This window comes from Cervus canadensis, chromosome 2 (genome assembly GCF_019320065.1).
Source record: "Cervus canadensis isolate Bull #8, Minnesota chromosome 2, ASM1932006v1, whole genome shotgun sequence".
Classification (NCBI taxonomy): Eukaryota; Metazoa; Chordata; class Mammalia; order Artiodactyla; family Cervidae; genus Cervus; species Cervus canadensis.
Genome location: NC_057387.1, coordinates 63,292,672 through 63,310,904, shown reverse-complemented (window position 1 = coordinate 63,310,904; position 18,233 = coordinate 63,292,672). Strand labels below are relative to the sequence as shown.

General features: G+C 37.8%; 1 protein-coding gene and 1 non-coding gene across 2 annotated transcripts in view; both read left to right on the top strand.

Moving 5' to 3' along the window:
* Positions 1-18,233, top strand: part of MIGA1 (mitoguardin 1) — a 74,102-nt gene that overhangs the window by 14,970 nt on the left and 40,899 nt on the right. Inside the window, exons 4-7 of the mRNA XM_043460917.1 lie at positions 3,816-3,952; positions 6,073-6,199; positions 8,799-8,932; positions 9,667-9,790. Coding sequence (XP_043316852.1) covers positions 3,816-3,952; positions 6,073-6,199; positions 8,799-8,932; positions 9,667-9,790 — 522 coding nt within the window. The remainder of the gene's footprint in view (positions 1-3,815; positions 3,953-6,072; positions 6,200-8,798; positions 8,933-9,666; positions 9,791-18,233) is intronic.
* On the top strand, positions 16,621-16,725 carry LOC122437462. The gene has a single exon (XR_006268286.1). It is a non-coding gene; the product is annotated as a U6 spliceosomal RNA (small nuclear RNA).

The following is an 18,233-nucleotide window of genomic DNA, read 5'->3' as shown; positions in this document are numbered from 1 at the left end:
AAGTAGGGAAAACCACTAGACATTCAAGGATGACCTAAATCAAATCCCTTATGATTCTACAGTGGAAGTGACAAATAGATTCAAGGGATTAGATCTGACAGACAGAGTGCCTGAAGAAATATGGATGGAGGTTCATGACATTGTATAAGAGGCAGTGATCAAGACCATCCCCAAGAAAAAGAAGTGCAAAAAGGCAAAATGGCTGTCTGAGGCCTTACAAATAGCTGGAAAAGAAGAGAAACTAAAGGCAAAGGAGAAAAGGAAAGATACACCCATTTGAATGCAGAGTTCCAAAGAACAGCAAGGAGAGATAAGAAAGCCTTCAGTGATCATGGCAAAGAAACAGAGGAAAACAAAAGAATGGGAAAAACTAGAGATCTCCTTAAGAGAATTAGAGATACCAAGGAAACATCATGCAAAGATTGGCACAATAAAGGACAGAAATGGTATGGACCTAACAGAAGCAAAAGATATTAGGAAGAGGGGCAAGTATACACAGAACTATACAAAAAAGACCTTCATGACCCAGATAACCACAATGGTGTGATCACTCACCTAGAGCCAGACATCTTAGAATGTGAAGTCAAGTGGGCCTTAGGAAGCATCACTATGAAAAAACTTAGTGGAGGTGATGGAATTCCAGTTGAGCTATTTCAGATCCTAAAAGATGATGCTGCATAAGTGCTACACTCAATATGCCAGCAAATTTGGAAAACTCAGCAGTGGTCACAGGACTGGAAAAGGTCAGTTTTCACTCCAATCCCAAAGAAAGGCAATGCTAAAGAATGGTCATACTACTGCACAATTGTACTTATCTCACAGACTAACAAAGTAATGCTCAAAATTCTCCAAGCCAGGCTTCAACAGTATGTGAACTGTGAACTTCCAGATGTTCAGGCTGGATTTAGAAAAGGCAGAGAAAGCAGAGATCAAATTGCCAACATGTGTTGGATCATCGAAAAAGCAAGAGAGTTCCAGAAAAACATCTACTTTTGCTTTGTTGACTACGCCAAAGCCTTTGACTGTGTGGATCACAACAAACTGTGGAAAATTCTGAAAGAGATGGGAATACCAGACCATCTGACCTGCCTGCTGAGAAATCTGTATGCAGGTCAGGAAGCAACAGTTCGAACTGGACATGGAACAACAGACTGGGTCCAAATCAGGAAAGGAGTAAGTCAAGACTGTATATTGTCACCCTGCTTATTTAACTTATATGCAGAGTACATCATGCGAAATGCCAGGCTGGATGAAGCACAAACTGGAATCAAGATTGCTGCAACAAGTATCAATAGCCTCAGTTATGCAGATTATACCACGCTTATGGCAGAATGGGAAGAACTAAAGAGCCTCTTGATGAAAATGAAAGAGGAGAGTGAAAAAGTTGGCTTAAAACTCAACATTCAGAACACTAAGATCATGGCATCTGGTCCCATCACTTCATGGGAAATAGATGGGGAAATAATGGAAACAGTGACAGACTTTATCTTTTTGGGCTCCAAGATCACTGCAGATGGTGACTGCAGCCATGAAATTAAAAGACACTTGCTCCTTGGATGAAAAGCTATGACCAACCTAGATAGCATATTAAAAAACAGAGACTTTACTTTGCCAACAAAGGTCCGTCTAGTCAAAGCTGTGGTTTTTCCAGAGTCATGTATGGATGTGAGAGTTGGACTATAAAGAAAGCTGAGCCCCGAAGAATTAATGCTCTTGAACTGTGGTGTTGGAGAAGACTCTTGAGAGTCCTTTGGACTGCAAGGAGATCCTACCAGTCCATCCTAAAGGAAATCAGTCCTGAATATTCACTGGAAGGACTGGTGCTGAACCTGAAACTCCAATACTTTGGCCACCTGATGCGAAGAACTGATTCATTGGAAAGCACCTTGATTCTGGGAAAGATTGAAGGCGGGAGGAGAAGGGGATGACAGAGGATGAGATGGTTGAATGGTGTCACTGGCTCGATGGACATGAGTTTGAGCAAGCTCTGGGAGTTGGTGATGGATAGGGAATCCTGGCTTGCTGCAGTTCCTGGGATCGAAAAGAGCTGCACATAACAGCGACTGAACTGACTGAACTGAATATATAGCTCACTGTTAATACAGATTCATTTTAGACAGCTTAGATAATACAGATAAGCAAGCAAGAAAAAATGAAAATCACTTGAATTTCTGCTACCCAGAAATAACTACTGATAATATTTTGGCATATATATAGTCATTTATACTTGCATTTAGATATATTGAGACATAAAATTTTTATTATATACAAATAAATGATTTATATATTTTAAGTAAAATTCATACCTCTTGTAGCCTTTTCATATTTAATATTATGGGGGCTTCCCCGGTAGTACAGTGGTTAAGAATCTGCCTGCCAATGCAGAGGACGTAGGTTTGATCCCCTATCTGGAAAGATTCCACATATGTACAGCAACTAAGCTCAGTAACTTTTGACCCCGTGTGCCCAGGAGTCTGTGCTCTCCCTAAGAGAAGCCACCACAACGAGAACCTGTGCACCGCAACTAGAGAAAGCTCGTGTGCAGCAAGGAAGACCCACGCAGCCAAAAATCAATCAAGAAATCTTAAAAATATACTTAATATTATGTAAGAATGTCTTTATAAATGTCAATAGATATATCTCTATGCTATCATTTTTTAATATACGCTTAGTGTACAGGTGTGCTTTACTTTTTTAACCAGTTCCCTATTGTATTCTTTAGGTTATTTTTCTTGCTTTGCATATACTTATCTGATTATATCCTAAGTTTATTAAGTTCTAGAAGTAGAATTGCTGGCCTTTAAAAAAATCTGTGTGTTTTTTTTTTTTTTTTTAAGATAGGGTACATATTATCCAGTTGTATCGATTGAAATAATTTCTTGAGCATGCTGGATTTATTCTTTAAATTTTAAATTATTTTTTATTTGTTAATTTAGCGTATGCGCTTGTGATTTTTTGGCATAGCAAGTAATGAATGACTGTTTCGTGCCAAGAGTTGTGAACTTTACAACAATAATGATGCCTTTCAGGTTCAATCCCTATGTTGGGAAGAACCACTGGAGAAGGGAATGGCAACCCACTCCAGTATTCTTGCCTCGAATATCCCATGGATGGAGGAGCCTGGCAGGCCTCAGTTCATGAAGTTGCGAAGAGTCGGACATGACTGAGCGACAAACACAGACTTACTGAGGTTTTTATTAGATCTTAGGTGCAGTGTGGACGTGCTGTATATTCACTGTGTTAAAATAGCCTTTATAGCAATCCTGTGAATTAGGACTGTAATCCTATTGAGATATGGAAAAGTTAAGTGACTTGCTCAAGTTCAGATAACTAGTAAGTGCCAGGATTTGATTTGAGAAGTTTAACTGCTGTATTAAGATAAACTAAAACACAGCATCTGCCTGAGATGAATGGGTAGATGGTTAGGGGATGACAGATGTATAAAAGACTAAGATAATGTGATGTGGATAAAGTTTTGATGTAATTCAGGAAAGGATATAAGAAGTGCTTATATTTTGTTAAGTTTATGATTTGAAGGTTCATAGTTGCCAACATTTTTATACTGATTGTACAGTAGACCATTCAGATACCACCTTAATTATTCAGATGCATGTTTTAATCTTCATTTCAGAAGCAGTGTTAAAAATGTTATTTAGAGATGTAGATTTTAATAATGGTATGATACACTTAATAATTTACACAATTAGGGGAATTGTATTTTAAAATGAGCCCTCTGAATGAATATATAAACTTTGAAATTTTATCTGAAATTTATCATTGGGGTTATTGATACTTTTAATATGTTTGTTTGGTAGGTTCAAGTTGTTCCAGTAGCAGACAGAATTTGACATTATCTTTAAGTTCTGCCAAAGACAAAGGATCTCAGTCTTGTAACTATGCTAATGGAGGACTCTTCAGTAAATACTCAGGTTCTGCACAGAGTTTAGCCTCTGTAAGTAAACATTTTATTAATTTTTTCTTTTAATTTTATTTATGTATCTATCATTATATATTGGTTTAAATGTCATACAATTAGATGGCTTTTAGTATGGAGAGAACCTGAAGAAATCTGGTTGATCCTGTTTTCTTCAGACAAGTAAAATTACCTTTTTGTGAAATATTCAGCCAGCTTGGTTCCAGGTTTTTTTGAGTCAGGTAATGTGATCCTGTGGGGTCCTGTGAGGATGGTGTTGGTATGGAAGTGTTGCTTCAAAGCTAGATATTCTACAAAAGGCTAGAAGATGCAGCCAAACGTGGTACCAGGTTATAGAAACTGCTTGACGAACCTGCTTGTGTAACAGCACTCGGCTTGCTGAAGCCGAGTGTGGAGTCTTTCACATCTTCCTTTACACCATTAACATAGTGTTGATTGACAGGTGAAGAGTAAACAGTATTTATTTAAATATAATATAGCTTAAAAGTTATTTTACAAAACAGGTAGGATATGCACTTGCTACTAAATAATGCACATGAAAAATGTGCTCCTAATCTTCTCAATTCCCCTCCTTAGAGATGAACACTGACAGTTTCTTATGTGTGTTCCAAGGAGAATAGGCCTCTAACATCATGTATATTCATTTAAAAAATAGTTTATAGAATACTATAATCTGTTCATACCTTGCTTCTGTATTTCATTGGAACGTATAGCTGCTCCTTTCTTAGATTCCTAAAAATATATCACATTTTAAAGGCTCTTCTGTTGTGTTGTGCTGTGTTGTACTTAGTCTGACTCTTTCGACCTCTTGGACTATAGCCCACCAGGTTCCTCTGTCCGTGGGAGGAACATTTAGATCAAAGACATGCCCTTTCAATTCCTCTGGGAAACTGTAGGATAATGAAGTATATGCCCATTCTGTAATCTGAACCTCCTCTGTGTCAGAGAGGTACCTCTCTTTTAAATTTTCTCAACTGAAAATTGAAGCTGTTCTTGACTAGAGAAAAGGAGTTTTATGGTAACAGTATAAATAATTAGTCTTTAGAATCACTTTGCTATCCGTGCCTTAGCTGACCTACTTACTTACTCCGCTGGCAGGACTGTGAACCCAGATTTCTGCCTCTTAATGAGTGTCTGAGCGAGAGTCATGACAACAGGAGTAGAAAAGGAGGGGACAGGGTCCACAAGACTTGATAACTCAGTATGAGAGGTGTGGGAAGAGGAGTTAAAGATGACTTCTTGTTACCTAGTTTGAGAAGTTATAGAGATAAAAGTAATTTTACTGAACTTGGGGAGAGTTTTTGTTTTGGGAAGATGCAGAGCCCTTTTTTTCATATTATCAGTTTGAGATGCCAGCAGAAGAGACGTGTGGAGTCACCAAATAGGCAGGTGGAAATGTGAGCTTAGATTTCTCAAAAGAGGGCAGAATTGAAATTCAAGATTTGGGAGTCTTTGCAAAGAGGTGACAAATGATTGGCTCAGCAGACCTTGCTAGAGAAGGAAAGATGTTAGAGGCTTTTCGATTTTCATTATTACAGCAGAAAATCAGCATTGTAATAAGTTCTGAAAGGAAAGTAAGCTAGTTACCTCAAATCAAAGTAGGTGTGGGTAAAATTTATAAGTAAATACTTAATGATAGTAAACTATAAAAATAGCTGCTTGATTTTTGATGGAAATAAATTCCCTGGTGGCTCAGTGGTAAAGACTCTGCCTACAGTGCAGGAGATGCAGAGATGTCGGTTTGATCCCTGAGTTGGGAAGATCCCCTGGAGAGGGAAATGGCAACCCACTCCAGTATCCTTGCCTGAAAAATACCGTGGACAGAGGAGCCTGGCAGGCTACAGTCCTTGGAGTCAGAAAAGAGTTGGACGCGACTGAGCGACTAAACAACAACAATTGGTTTATGTTCAAAATACTGTTCTACATGTATAATTTTGAGCAAACATGCGTTCAGAGTACTTAGGGTCGTATGAATTCTAAGTTTGATTGAGTATAATCAGGTTAATTTCTTCAGGTTGAAAACCCATGGGTTGTTTTACCAGGACTAGGACTTATGTAAATAATTTATAAATATAAAAGAAAACAAAATACTGTTATAAAAGAGATTTTGAAGTAACTTCTGTCCATCTCAATTTTAGGTCCAGAGTGTCAATTCTTGTCATAGCTGTGCTTGTGGGAATTCTAATTCCTGGGACAAAGCAGATGAAGATGACATTAAACTTGTTAATATTCCTGTGACGACTCCTGAGAACTTATATTTGATGGGTAGGAATAACATAATAAAGGTTTAAGATACTGTACTCACATGTAATGTGAAAATGAAAAATGATGAATTTTTATAAGGGAAGCAACTGTAATTCTAAAATGTTCTCATATCTGTTGACTTCAGTCTCCATAACATAACATGTTGTATTAGTTTTCTGAGGCTGCTATAGAAACTACCACAAACTTGGTGGCTTAAAATGATAGAAATATACTCTTTTGGAGTTCTGGATGCCTGAAGTCTGAAATCATTATCACGGGACTGGAGTCAAGGTTCGTTTGGGCCACGTTCCCTCTGGAGTCTTGGAGGAGAATTCAATCGGTGCCTCTTGCAGCTTCTGGTGTCACTTTAGGCTTGTGGCCACATGACTCCAACCCTTGCCTTCCTCGTCATTGTGTGTTTCAGATCTCCCTCTGCCTGTTATAAGGATGGTTGTGATTGGATCTAGAGCCCATCAGATAATCTAGGGTAATCTCCCCATGTTAACATTCTTAATCACACCCACAAGGACGGTTTTTTCTTATATGGTAACATTTACAAGTTCCAGAGACTAGGAACCATCTTTGAGTGGTCATTATTCAGTCTGTTACACTCTCCTAACCTCATCTGTTGACTTCTGTCTAATGAATATATCAAAATGCACTGAAAGTAGCCTTTTATCTCGCTATTATTTGTATTCTTTCTATATCTAGGAAGGATTTTACATAGAAAGAGGCCTGTGTTTACAGCTAGAACATAAGGATGTCTAGAAAGTTTCACTGGAGCCCAGGAAGAGGACCAGAGTCCTTAATACTGAATCAGACTCAAATACTTTTTCAAATCCTTGCCTGTGTTCCTCTGTACTCTATTTCAGGCTATATTCCTTTTAAGGGAAATGCATGCTAACTAAAAAATAAAACCAAAAAAGTCTTGTGATCCTAGCCAGTGAGCGGTAAGGGGGTGATGAGTTGGCAGAAGGACTGTGTGCCTTCCCCATACTCTAGAATCAACCGTTAAAGGTGCTGTCATCTGCTGTGGTGTCACACTGGGTACTCCTGCCCTTGGGGAAGGATGTAAGAGTAGTTTTTCTGCTGCCTTTTCCGAAGTCTTCCAAGAATTAAGCTCACTGTGCTTCTAGACTTAACTATACCTAGTAAACCTACTTTGGCCACTTTGTAGGAATATTGAGAGAGTTGAAGAGAAATAGAGCAAAGCTAGAGAAGCTGTAGGGAGTCTCAGTGTCATAGAATTAGGATTGGTAGGAAATACTGTTTCAGTTGTCTTACAAAATTGCTGATATGTGACAGTTGGGCCATGTTCTGTAGTGAGGTGAGACACAGTACTTCCTGAGAGGCACCTTTTCTCTTTGGGCAACTCTGGCGTTAAATAATTCTTCCTTATATTTAACCAAAATAATCGGAGGGGCAGAGAGGGGATGGAGTGAGAAAAGGATGAAGGAATGAGAATTACATAGCTTAGAAAAAGGAAGTCTTTTAAGTGTATAAATTTTTTTAGAAGGAAGATCCAGGAAGTGATTCTTTGCTACAGAAAATGAAACAAAGGAAAAGCCTACATTTCATTTACAGAACATTTTATTTGTTTAGAGTAGTAGATTCTCTAGATAACCAAAGAAATGATTTTTGAGGACAGGTGTTTTGTTAACTGCTGGAGAAGGGAATGGCAACCCACTCCAGTATTCTTGCCTGGAGAATCCTTATGGACAGAGGAACCTGGCAAGCTGCAGTCCATGGGGTTGAAAGAGTCAGACATGACTGAGTGACTAACACACATTCTCTTAACTACCGTATCTTAAAAACATCTTGGGAATGACTTGGCCAGATTCTTAAGCAGCTTTTAAAGATCTTTTACTTTTATATGTCTAGAGAAATTGAGCTTTTGAAATATTTTGGTTTTGTGTGAAGTACATAATTATTTTGGTAAGCTTTTTTTTTTTTTTTAAATTTGAAGAAAAAGAGGCACATAATCACTTATTTCTTCCACAAAAGCTTTCTGTAAGCAGGGATATGAAATTCCTACTTGGACTGTAACCTTTTATGGGTTCTTCTTGTTTATTTTTAACTCTGGTCCAGCACTTTATCCATCCAAGTCAGCAAGTTGGTGTCATAGTGGATTAAGACACATTTTGGTGGAAAAAAGATAGAAAAGACATTATTCTAGACTTCTGTGCTATTATTTTTCTTCTTAGCTTTGCTTTCTTCTTCTGAAAGCCTCTTATAAACCTTATAGTTTCTTTTCAACTAGTTTTTCTATTTGCCTGTCAGTTTTTAATTTAGAGGCATATTTTGAAAGATAGTTCTGTGACTATGAAAATTAGCTATTGTTGGGACTTTTGATGAATTCATGATGTTGTTTTGGAAAAATTCCAATCACTGTATGCATTTGACTTACTAGTTTTTAAAAAGGAAAAACACATCAGTCATTTCTCCCTTATTGTTGGTTGACTGGAACTGTAGACTTGGAATATATTAGGATATTAAGATTCTACTAAGAAGGACTTACTGGTGGTCTCACCAGACTGTACACTTCCACTGCAATTAAGATCCCATAAGCCGCATGGCATGGCCAAAAAAATATTAAAATTGTTCTGTTCTTAATTTTTAGGCATGGAATTGTTTGAAGAGGCATTGCGTCGATGGGAACAAGCTCTAACCTTTCGAAATAGACAGGCTGAAGATGAAGCCTGTGGTTCCATTAAATTGGGTGCAGGAGATGCCATTGCAGAAGAAAGTGTAGATGTAAGGGTGACTTATTTGGGAGTGGTCTTCATAATATTGGAAAAATTTAACTATTTTTAATGTTGATTCAGTGTCCTTAATTTCTGTGGCATTTAACAGAACTTTTTATTTTTTTCTCCTTTGAGATTTGTGTAGGGGTATTTCTCACTGGGCTCTTCCTCTTCACTTAGTAGTTAAATCTCAAATTTGCAATTCATCATTTCATGATTTTCCAAGAATATATAGAATTAAGCAGATATGATTTCTGAAGGAATTTTTTAACTTCTGCTTTGTGCTTTGGGTTGAATTAAGTGCCATTATATTCATATAGTCATGTAGAGCTAGACTGTTATTTATTGATCATCATCTAGGCTAATGATTTTCAAAGTTGAGCATGCATCACAAGCCTCTGAAAGGCTTATTAAAAAACAGACTTGGGGGCCCCACATCCAGAGTTTCTAATTCACTTCTAATTTGTATTTCTAATAAGTTCCCAGGTAATACTGATGCTCCTGATTAGGGACCTTACTTTGAGAACCCCTGATCTAGTCCAACTCATTTATACAGAGTACGAAATGGAGATGATTCTATGTGAGGCACAGCCAGAACTGACTTCTATCGCAGTATTCTCACCACCCAACCAGTAGTTTTTTAAATAACATTCCTCACTTTTCTTTCATTTAAAAGTGGAAAATGTGTAGAATTTTAACATTAGCATCTAATACTTGCTGTGTGTATGTGTTCTCTCCTTGTAGGATATTATTAGTACTGAATTTATCCATAAACTTGAATCTCTGCTGCAGAGAGCCTATCGTCTGCAAGAGGAGTTTGAAGCTACCCTGGGGGCATCTGATCCTAATTCCCTTGTTAATGATACTGGTAAGGTGGTTATTTTATGTGGTTTTTATGGAATGTGTCATTTTATTCTTTTATGTTCTTGAAATCATTTGCTAAAGTGTATTAATATGGTTACTACTTTTTAGAAAATAGCCAAGAGATAAACAGTTCTATCATATTTATTGGTTTTTCTCCTTTCAGTTTAACTTTGCAAGTGAACTTACTGATACAAATTCAAGTACTTACCATAGATAGGATTGTAATATTATTTTAAAATTACATTCCAAGTGAAAGAATCCCAGTTAAAGTGGAAAAGGTGGAAAAGTGTTGGAGGGTGGAAAAAAATAATAATATGACAGAGAGACACACTACCTCAGAAATGGTCATGTAGCTCATGACTTACATTTAAAGTATTTTAAGTAATTCTATTTCTTGTCCCTGTTTCAGTTGCAGGCTACATTTTGATGTAAGTAGTCAATACATACATTATCATATACCATTACCTTTGTTTCCTACTTTAAAGAGAAAAGAACTTTGAATAGACTTCTTAAGTGAAGTCTTCCAAGGAGAAATGACTAAAACTGCTTTTGGGAGTAGTTGTTAGGATTCTGGGCTTTCACTGTGTTGGCTCAGGTTCAGTCCCGGTCAGGGAACTGAAGGCTGCCCAGCACAGCTGAAAAAGAAAAAAGAGAGAGACAGACGGACAGAGCGAGAAAAAAAAATGCTTCCTTGACTTACTGTCTTAAAAGATTTTTCACTAGACTTGAGTGTTTTTTCTGCTCTTGGCATAGGTATAAGATTTTGACATATAGAGATTATAGGCCAGAAAAAAAAATAGATAATATTCATGTCAACAAATAGAATTTGTCAAAGCTTTCTTTATATATATAGATAGATATATATTTATACAATTTTTTTCTTTTGTAACTTATTAGGATGGTATTTGTGACAATAAGTTGGGAAAAGAACAAAGAGAAGGATTTTTTTTAAAGAAGTCAGATGTAAAAGTGGGAATGGAACAACTAGAAAAGGTAGCAAAGTGGATAAGCAGCAAAGAAAGCCACAGAGAAGAAGTAGGAAAAAATTATAAATATGAGGAAGGGGGCCTGAGACTATTCATGCTTTATTTTAGGAAAGTTGTATTTGCCCTCACTGTTCTAATCTTCTGCTCGCAGTTTCTGTCTGACCTCTTGATAAGGATCAGGTAGATGTTTGCTGTATACTTATTAGTCTCCTAGTATGCGTCTCAGATTTTGTTCTGTTTGGCATGCCCAGAGTTTCTTTTTTCTACTAATCATAGCGGTTGGTGGAATCCATCTCTCATTTCTTCAGGTTATCAGTTATAAAAGGATTTTGGGGTACTGCTCAGAGGGTCTGTGTTGGGTTTACATTGCATCTGGACAAGAAGACCTCTAGGCAGATGGCTTGGTTTCTGGGGCTTCAAGTTGTTTCTGAGGAATTGTTGTTAATTTGGAGCTCTAAATGGGTAGGATTTCTAGAGTGGGACCCATAATCAACCCATCCATTCGGTTAGCTTAGGTTTGTAATAAGTTCCTGACCCCACCCATGTCTTAACTTGAGCTGTCAATGACTATTTGGCTGGCTGGCTTTTCCTTTTCTCTGCAGCCTAACAGTGCCTTGGCCTGTTATTGCCCTGGAGACTCCAGTTGACGTGATGCTGTTATATTTTGTTCCTTCTTGGGAATTATTTGAATATCTTGTTATTGCAGGTTTCCATTTTGGAACTTCTGGATTGAAAGAGCTGAATCTATGGCCAGAACTCCAGTAAGGGAGTACTTCTGTTATATCTGTTATTTGCTATTAATCAAGATTGGTCAGAAGTCATTTAACTAGCCTCGTCACCTAAATCCAAATTCATTTTTCACACTTGATGTATCTTGATGAGAGGCAACTTATTAATAGTCATAAATAAAGAGAGGTTAACAAATGCCTTCAGAAGCTCAGGGGTGAACTTAAACCAAGTATTGATCTGACTTCAGTGAGTACTTTATCATTTTGGAATTTGCTTTGTCTTATTTGATAAAAATTAATTTTTTTTCTCGCTAAGAATTTGATAGGTTTTCAAGGTTGGAAGATTTTTTTTTTTAGCAGCAGTCATCTAATTCATCTCCTTTCCCCTGAACTTAATATCTAACAATTACCATTGTCTGCGTCATGTTCTAGGCTCTTCGCTACGGCCCATAGTTCCTTTTATGGGTCAGGCATAATTCTGAGTTAAAAACCATCTCGCTTAGTCCGCACAACAGCTTTTATGAGGTAATTATAGTTATCATCCTCATTTTTCAGATGGGGAGAGAGGTACACAGGTATTAAGTCACTTCCCCAGAGTTACACAGCGATAAAGTGACAGAGCTTAGACTTGGACCCAGACAGCTGACTCTGGAGTCCAAAAGCCACTGTGCTGTACTGTCTCACCACTTAGAAGACAGGTGTGTTCCTTGGATTGGAAGACTGACTATGAACTCTTTGTGGCATAGTTCCCTGTTAAGAAATGTTGTTTTGAAGCTTGTAGTCTGGAATCGCCACAGCTGCTGAAGTAAGGAATCTTATTTCTGGTAGTGGTATCATTTATTTTGTGTGGATCCTCTTTTCCTAGAAATTAATTTCTTCCTCTGTATCTACCTGGAGATCTGAAGTTAACTCAGGTGTCTTTCCTCCTCTTTAGGCTCTCAAGGCAGTCTAGAGAGATTTCACTCATTTTTATAGAAGGAAGTTGTCAAGGTTTAATCCAGGAACTGATGGAGTGAACTGCTCTATTTAACTGAGGGAATAGGGGAAAGGGCCCAACTGTGCCAACTGAATTTAGTGTATTGCCTTAATAAGTTACTCTAATGGGTTACCTTTTGGCCTTCATCTGTATAATAACTAAAAACACAGATTGTAGATTCAGACTGACGGAGTCCAAATTCTGGGTTCACCATTTATTATTTATGTGATTATATAACTTTTCTAAGCCTCAGCTTCTTCATCTGAAAAATGGATATATCTTATTTATTTAACAAAATAATTATGAGAATTAAATTATATAACAAATACAAAGTCCAGGGAACAGGGTAGCAGTATTTATTGGCTTGGAGTTTGGAACTTCTCTAACACACCGAAGAAGATGGTTTTTGCCTCTAGGATAATTGGGCTATGGTTTTTTAGGACCTGCTTGAACTTCCATTGGCTAATTTCAAGGTATTCTTTAAAATTTCTGGTCTGGTGATACCTTTTCCATGTTTTCCAGTGATGCTGTTATTTTCTTCCTGTCTTTTTCTTTTTTTTGGTTGCACCATGTGGCTTGATTGAATCCATACCCTTGGCAGCGCAATTGGGGAGTTCTAACCACTGGACCTCCAGGGATCCTACCCTTTTTAACGGGCCTTTAGAAAGGAGAAGTAGATGCTTATGCTCCGTCATACTGAACAAGAAATTCTGAACATTATAATTACGGAACCTAAGGACTATATTAGTTTTGGGGGGTTTTTGGTTTATTTATTTTTGGCTGCTCTGGGTCTTTGGTGCCGCACATGGGCTCCTCTAGTTGCCGTGAATGGGGACTACTTCTCATTGTGGCGGCTTCCCTTGTGGAACACGGGCTCCAGGGCGCGGGCTCCGTAGTTATGGCTCACAGGGGTTAGTTGCCCTGTGGCTGTGGAATCTTCCCGGACGGGGATGGAACCCATGTTTCCCTGTACTGGCAGGCGAATTCTTAACCCCTGGACCACCAGGGAAGTCCCTACGTTAAGTAACATTGCTAATGTTGAGCTAATGGTAAGCTGAAACTTGAGTTCTTTGTTGTTATTGTTAGATACGTTATTTTTAAGTCACTTCTTCCCTCATCTGCTCCTATGTAGTTGTTTCTTTGGACCCAAGCTTTTAGATGTCATGTTTATTTTTCCTATTCAGCACGAAGTTGTCACTTCTCAAGTCATCATCCTGAATTAAGATAGATTTAGATTTGACATCCCTCTCAGTTTTGTATCACTTTCTCGTTTGTTCAGTTTGGTCATCTTGGTCATCAAGGGTCTCATTGAAATCATTAACAAAACATGTTTAAAGGAAAACTTGTTTCCCTTTATTTACAACTTTTGACACAAAATGAGTGGATTTTCCATGCCAGGAAATTCTCCAGTTCTCTGTGGACACCAGTTGGGGTGTCCTGCAATTCTCTTCAGTCAAACACTTAAATACCGAGTGTTAGTGCAGACTCCACAGGTTAAAGGCTTATCTCACAAGAGCGCCCCCCACTCGTATGCCAATCGCAAAGTCAAACCTCTCGTGCTTCTGACCAGTGTTTTTTCTATAAATCACAGGTCTCCACCAATCCCTCCTTAGGTTTGATAGTTTACTATTGATAGGATGGCTCACAGAATTTTGAGAAGCACTTTACTTTCTATTCCTCATTTATTATGAAAGATATAATTAAGCAACAGTCAAGTGGAAGAGATGCATAGGGCAAGGTATGGGAAATGGGTGTGGAACTTTCATACCCTCTGCAGACACAGCGCTCTCCTTGCACCTGGATGTGTTCACCAACCTGGAGCTCTCTAAACTGTCATGTTCTTTTGGAGGTTCCATTATGCCGGCACAGTTGATTGAGTCATCAGCTATTGGCGATTAACTTAATTCTCGGCCTTTCTCCCTTTAGGGGTCAGGGTTTGAGTTGAAAGTTCCAATTTTCTTTCTTTTTAATTTATTATTATTATTTTTGGCTGTGCTGGGTCTTCATTGCTACACAGGCTTCCCTCTAGTTGTGGTGAACGGGGGCTGCTCTCTAGCTGTGATATGTAGGCTTCTCACTGGGGTGGCTTCTCTCACGGACTGTGGGCTCTAACATACGCAGGCTTCAGTAGTTGCGGCCCCCAGGCTCGAGAGCACAGGTTTAGTAGTTGTGGCACACAGGCTTAGTTGCTCCGCAGCATATGAGATCTTCCCAGATCAGGGGTCAAACCCATGTCTCCTGCATTGGCAGGCCTGTTCTTTACCACTGAGCTACCAGCGAAGCCCCAAAAGTTCCAGTTTTCTAATCTCAGGGTTTGTTCCCTTGGTGAACATCCCCCATCCTCCAGGAGTCACCTCATGAGCATAATCTTTGGTTACAGTTGAAAGGGACTTATGAATAGCACCCCTCTCACCCCATCACTCAGGAAATTCCAAGAGTTTTAGAAGTTTTACTGTCACAGTTTTTTCATCTTGATCGTAAAGAGATCTTAGAATACTTTGATATATATCATGCCAAAATATATGTATACTTATCTACTTAACTAGTAATTTAAGAAAATATAAAAAAAAATTTTTTTAAAAGAGGAAGATACCAGTTCACGGTTTTTGGCAATATTGTCAATGCTGAGATTTTTTGCAGATGGGTATTTGCCATCAAGTATTCATGGCTGGTTTTATATTCACTTGCAAATAAATAAATCATTTTAGTTTTCAAAGGCACATTGTCAGATTTTATTGATACAAGAGCCTCAGCAAAACTTACTTCACTAATTTGAGAATTCAGAATATACATAGGGACTCTACTTAATTTTACATTCTCTTATACTGCTTATAGTAAGTAGTTTTCCATGTTAACATTGTGCACAAGTTTAGAGGACACTTTAAATCCTCCCCAGCACTATCCCTTTAGTATGTTTAAAACTGTCTTAGCATTTTTTTTTTTAGATAGCAGTGTGTTTGTTGAGAGTAAATTGTATCTTCCCATTTTAGCAGATCCAAAAACCTTTTGTCAGTGTTATGAGTTAGTTTAGGTAAGTGAAGGGCTTTCCTGGTGGCTCATCAGTAAAGAATCTACCTGCACTGCAAGAAAAACTCAGGTTCCATCCTTGGGTTGGGAAGATCCCCTGGAGGAGGAAATGGCAACTCACTCCAGTATTCTTGTCTGGGAAATCCCATGGACAGAGGATCTTGGCAGGCTACAGTCCATGGGGTCACAAAGCGTCATGTACACCTGAGTGACTGAGTACACACAAGTAAGTGAAGCTAATAAATCTAAGATTTAAATTTTAGAGTTTAAAAAAATGTGTAGTATGATTCTAACACTGGATTGTGGTAATGGTTGCAAGACTATGTATTTACTAAAATTCATTGAATTGTACACTTAAAATGGGAAAGTTTTATGGTTTGTAAATTACATTTCAATACAGTGTGATTTAAAATACAGTATGATTCTCTTAGCTAATTTTAAGTGATTTTTGTGTGTGTGTGTGAATTTGAAACAGTACAAAATAGCACTTTATACTACAAATTTTAAGTAGTACAAATGTCAAGCAATTTGTGAATGTCTTAGTTTCAAAGCTGATGGACCTAGTGAATTACAAACCATGTTTACTCTAGGTGGTACCACTTCAGCTGGTAACAGGAATATATCATAAATAAACAGGAATATCATAAGTAAATATCTAGAGAACCATACTGTTGTTTACATGCATGGGAACGTCTGCAAACGGTTTTGATGATTATTGTGCTTTTGTTTTTACTTTTATTCTTAAGTTTTTATATTCTGTAATATTGTCATTCCAAGTGGTCATTAAATGTGGTAAAGAACTCAAATAACTGCTGACAGTCTTGCTGTTAATTTAGTACAGAGCGTCCTGGAAATATTGGAACTAATGCTAAGAGAATAAAAAAGCAGAGTTGAACCAGGAGCCCTTTTATTTAAAAAAATGAAAAACCTCTGGCAACTTGGCTTTAAAATCTCAAGCAGTCTAGGGCACCCCTAAGCCAAGCTATCATCTGTGTTAAAATGGAAAATTATTTTTGATGTTTGGGAAGGAAGTGATAGTGATACAAAAAACTTTACTACAAATACTTTGTGTTTTTAAAGCATTCTTAACAACTTAACATTCTTTAGTATATATGCTGCTCACTTTGGCAGCGCATGCACTAAAATTGGAACAATTCAGAGAAGATTAGCATGGCCTCTGTGCAAGGATGGCACACAAATTTGTGAAGCGTTCTGTATTTTTAATAGTCAAATTAATGAAAAGAAAACAACATTAGCTAATAAACTATTAAAAACTATGTGCTTAGTCGCTCAGTTGTGTCTGACTCTTTGTGGCCTCATGACCTGTAGCCCACCAGTCTCCTGTGTCCATGGAACTTCCCAGGCAAGAATACGGAATGGGTTGTCATTTTCTACTCCAGGGGATCTTCCCGACCCAGGGATCGAACCCACGTCTCTTGGATCTCCTGCACTGGTAGGCGGATTCTTTACCACTGCACCACCTGGGAAGCAATAAAAGCTATAAAAGCCTCCCCCCCCCAAAAAAAAAAATACACCCCAAAACAAACTACATTTCCCAGACTTCCTTGTCCTTAGCAATCTGAGTTTGGGTTTCACAAATGAGATAGATTCTCATCAGATTTGGAAAGCAAGAAGAGGCAGTGACCATCTTTCTACAAATTCTGTTTCTGATGATTGAGAATATTGTGGTTTTCCTGATAAGTATATGCTATTTTATAGTAGAAAAAATTGGAGGGAGTAAACCTTCACAGATTTAAAAAAAATAGACATTATAGTCATTTATTATGCTTTGAAACTATACTTGGGAAAAGACATACAACACAATGGTTTTAATATAAATTAGCATCTGTTTACATTTATTCTTATAGGAACATAGCTTTGAATTAGCCAGTGTTATTCCTTGTATAAAATGTAACTACCTGCTATTCTCTTTATTTATCTTTTGTCGTGTTCTGTACTGATATTTCCTTAACTGTTATGAATTAGTGAATCATTATTGGACATAGTTCTGTATTTGCTCTTACACATCAACAGTTTACTCCTGGCCTAAGCAGTCATTGTTGGTTCTGTTCTGATTATTAAATAAAATGAAGATTTTAGTTCTCTAATTTAAAAAAATCTGTTTTCCTTCTTCACTTAGGAGAGACTGTTTAACGTTAAATGAAAGGTGTTGACATCACTAGAGGGCAGCACATTATATCTGCTAGTGGCACGCCTATGACTCACAAATGCCGTTCTGGGTTGTTCATAGCGCTGGGAGTTAAATTTAGGTCACCACTCTCTTTCTGGCGTGTTTCGTATACACCTGCTACTGTAACTCATCGTGAGACAGAGCCAGGAGGTTATGCAGAGACTTGAAATAACATTAGTGTACGTTTCCATTCGAGTGTGAGTTCTTCTAGCTAACAGCACGTAGTTGACATTTATTTGCAATTTCTCTTTTTCAGATAATCGTTAAATTATAATTGTTAAACTATAATTTTGTTATTGTAATTTTTGAAGGCTCACCCAAAAAAGTCCAGTATGTTTTCAGTTGTAGACAGTATAGCTTAGAAGTTCAGGACATGGTCTTTGGAGTTAAACAAACATGGATTCAAATCCCGGCTCTACCACTCTTAACTAGCTGTGAAACCTAAGCAGGCCTTGACCTTTCTTAGATTCATCTCCTTCATCTGTAAGCTGGAGGACTACATTAGGATCAGCTTCATAGAACTGTGACAATTAAGTGAG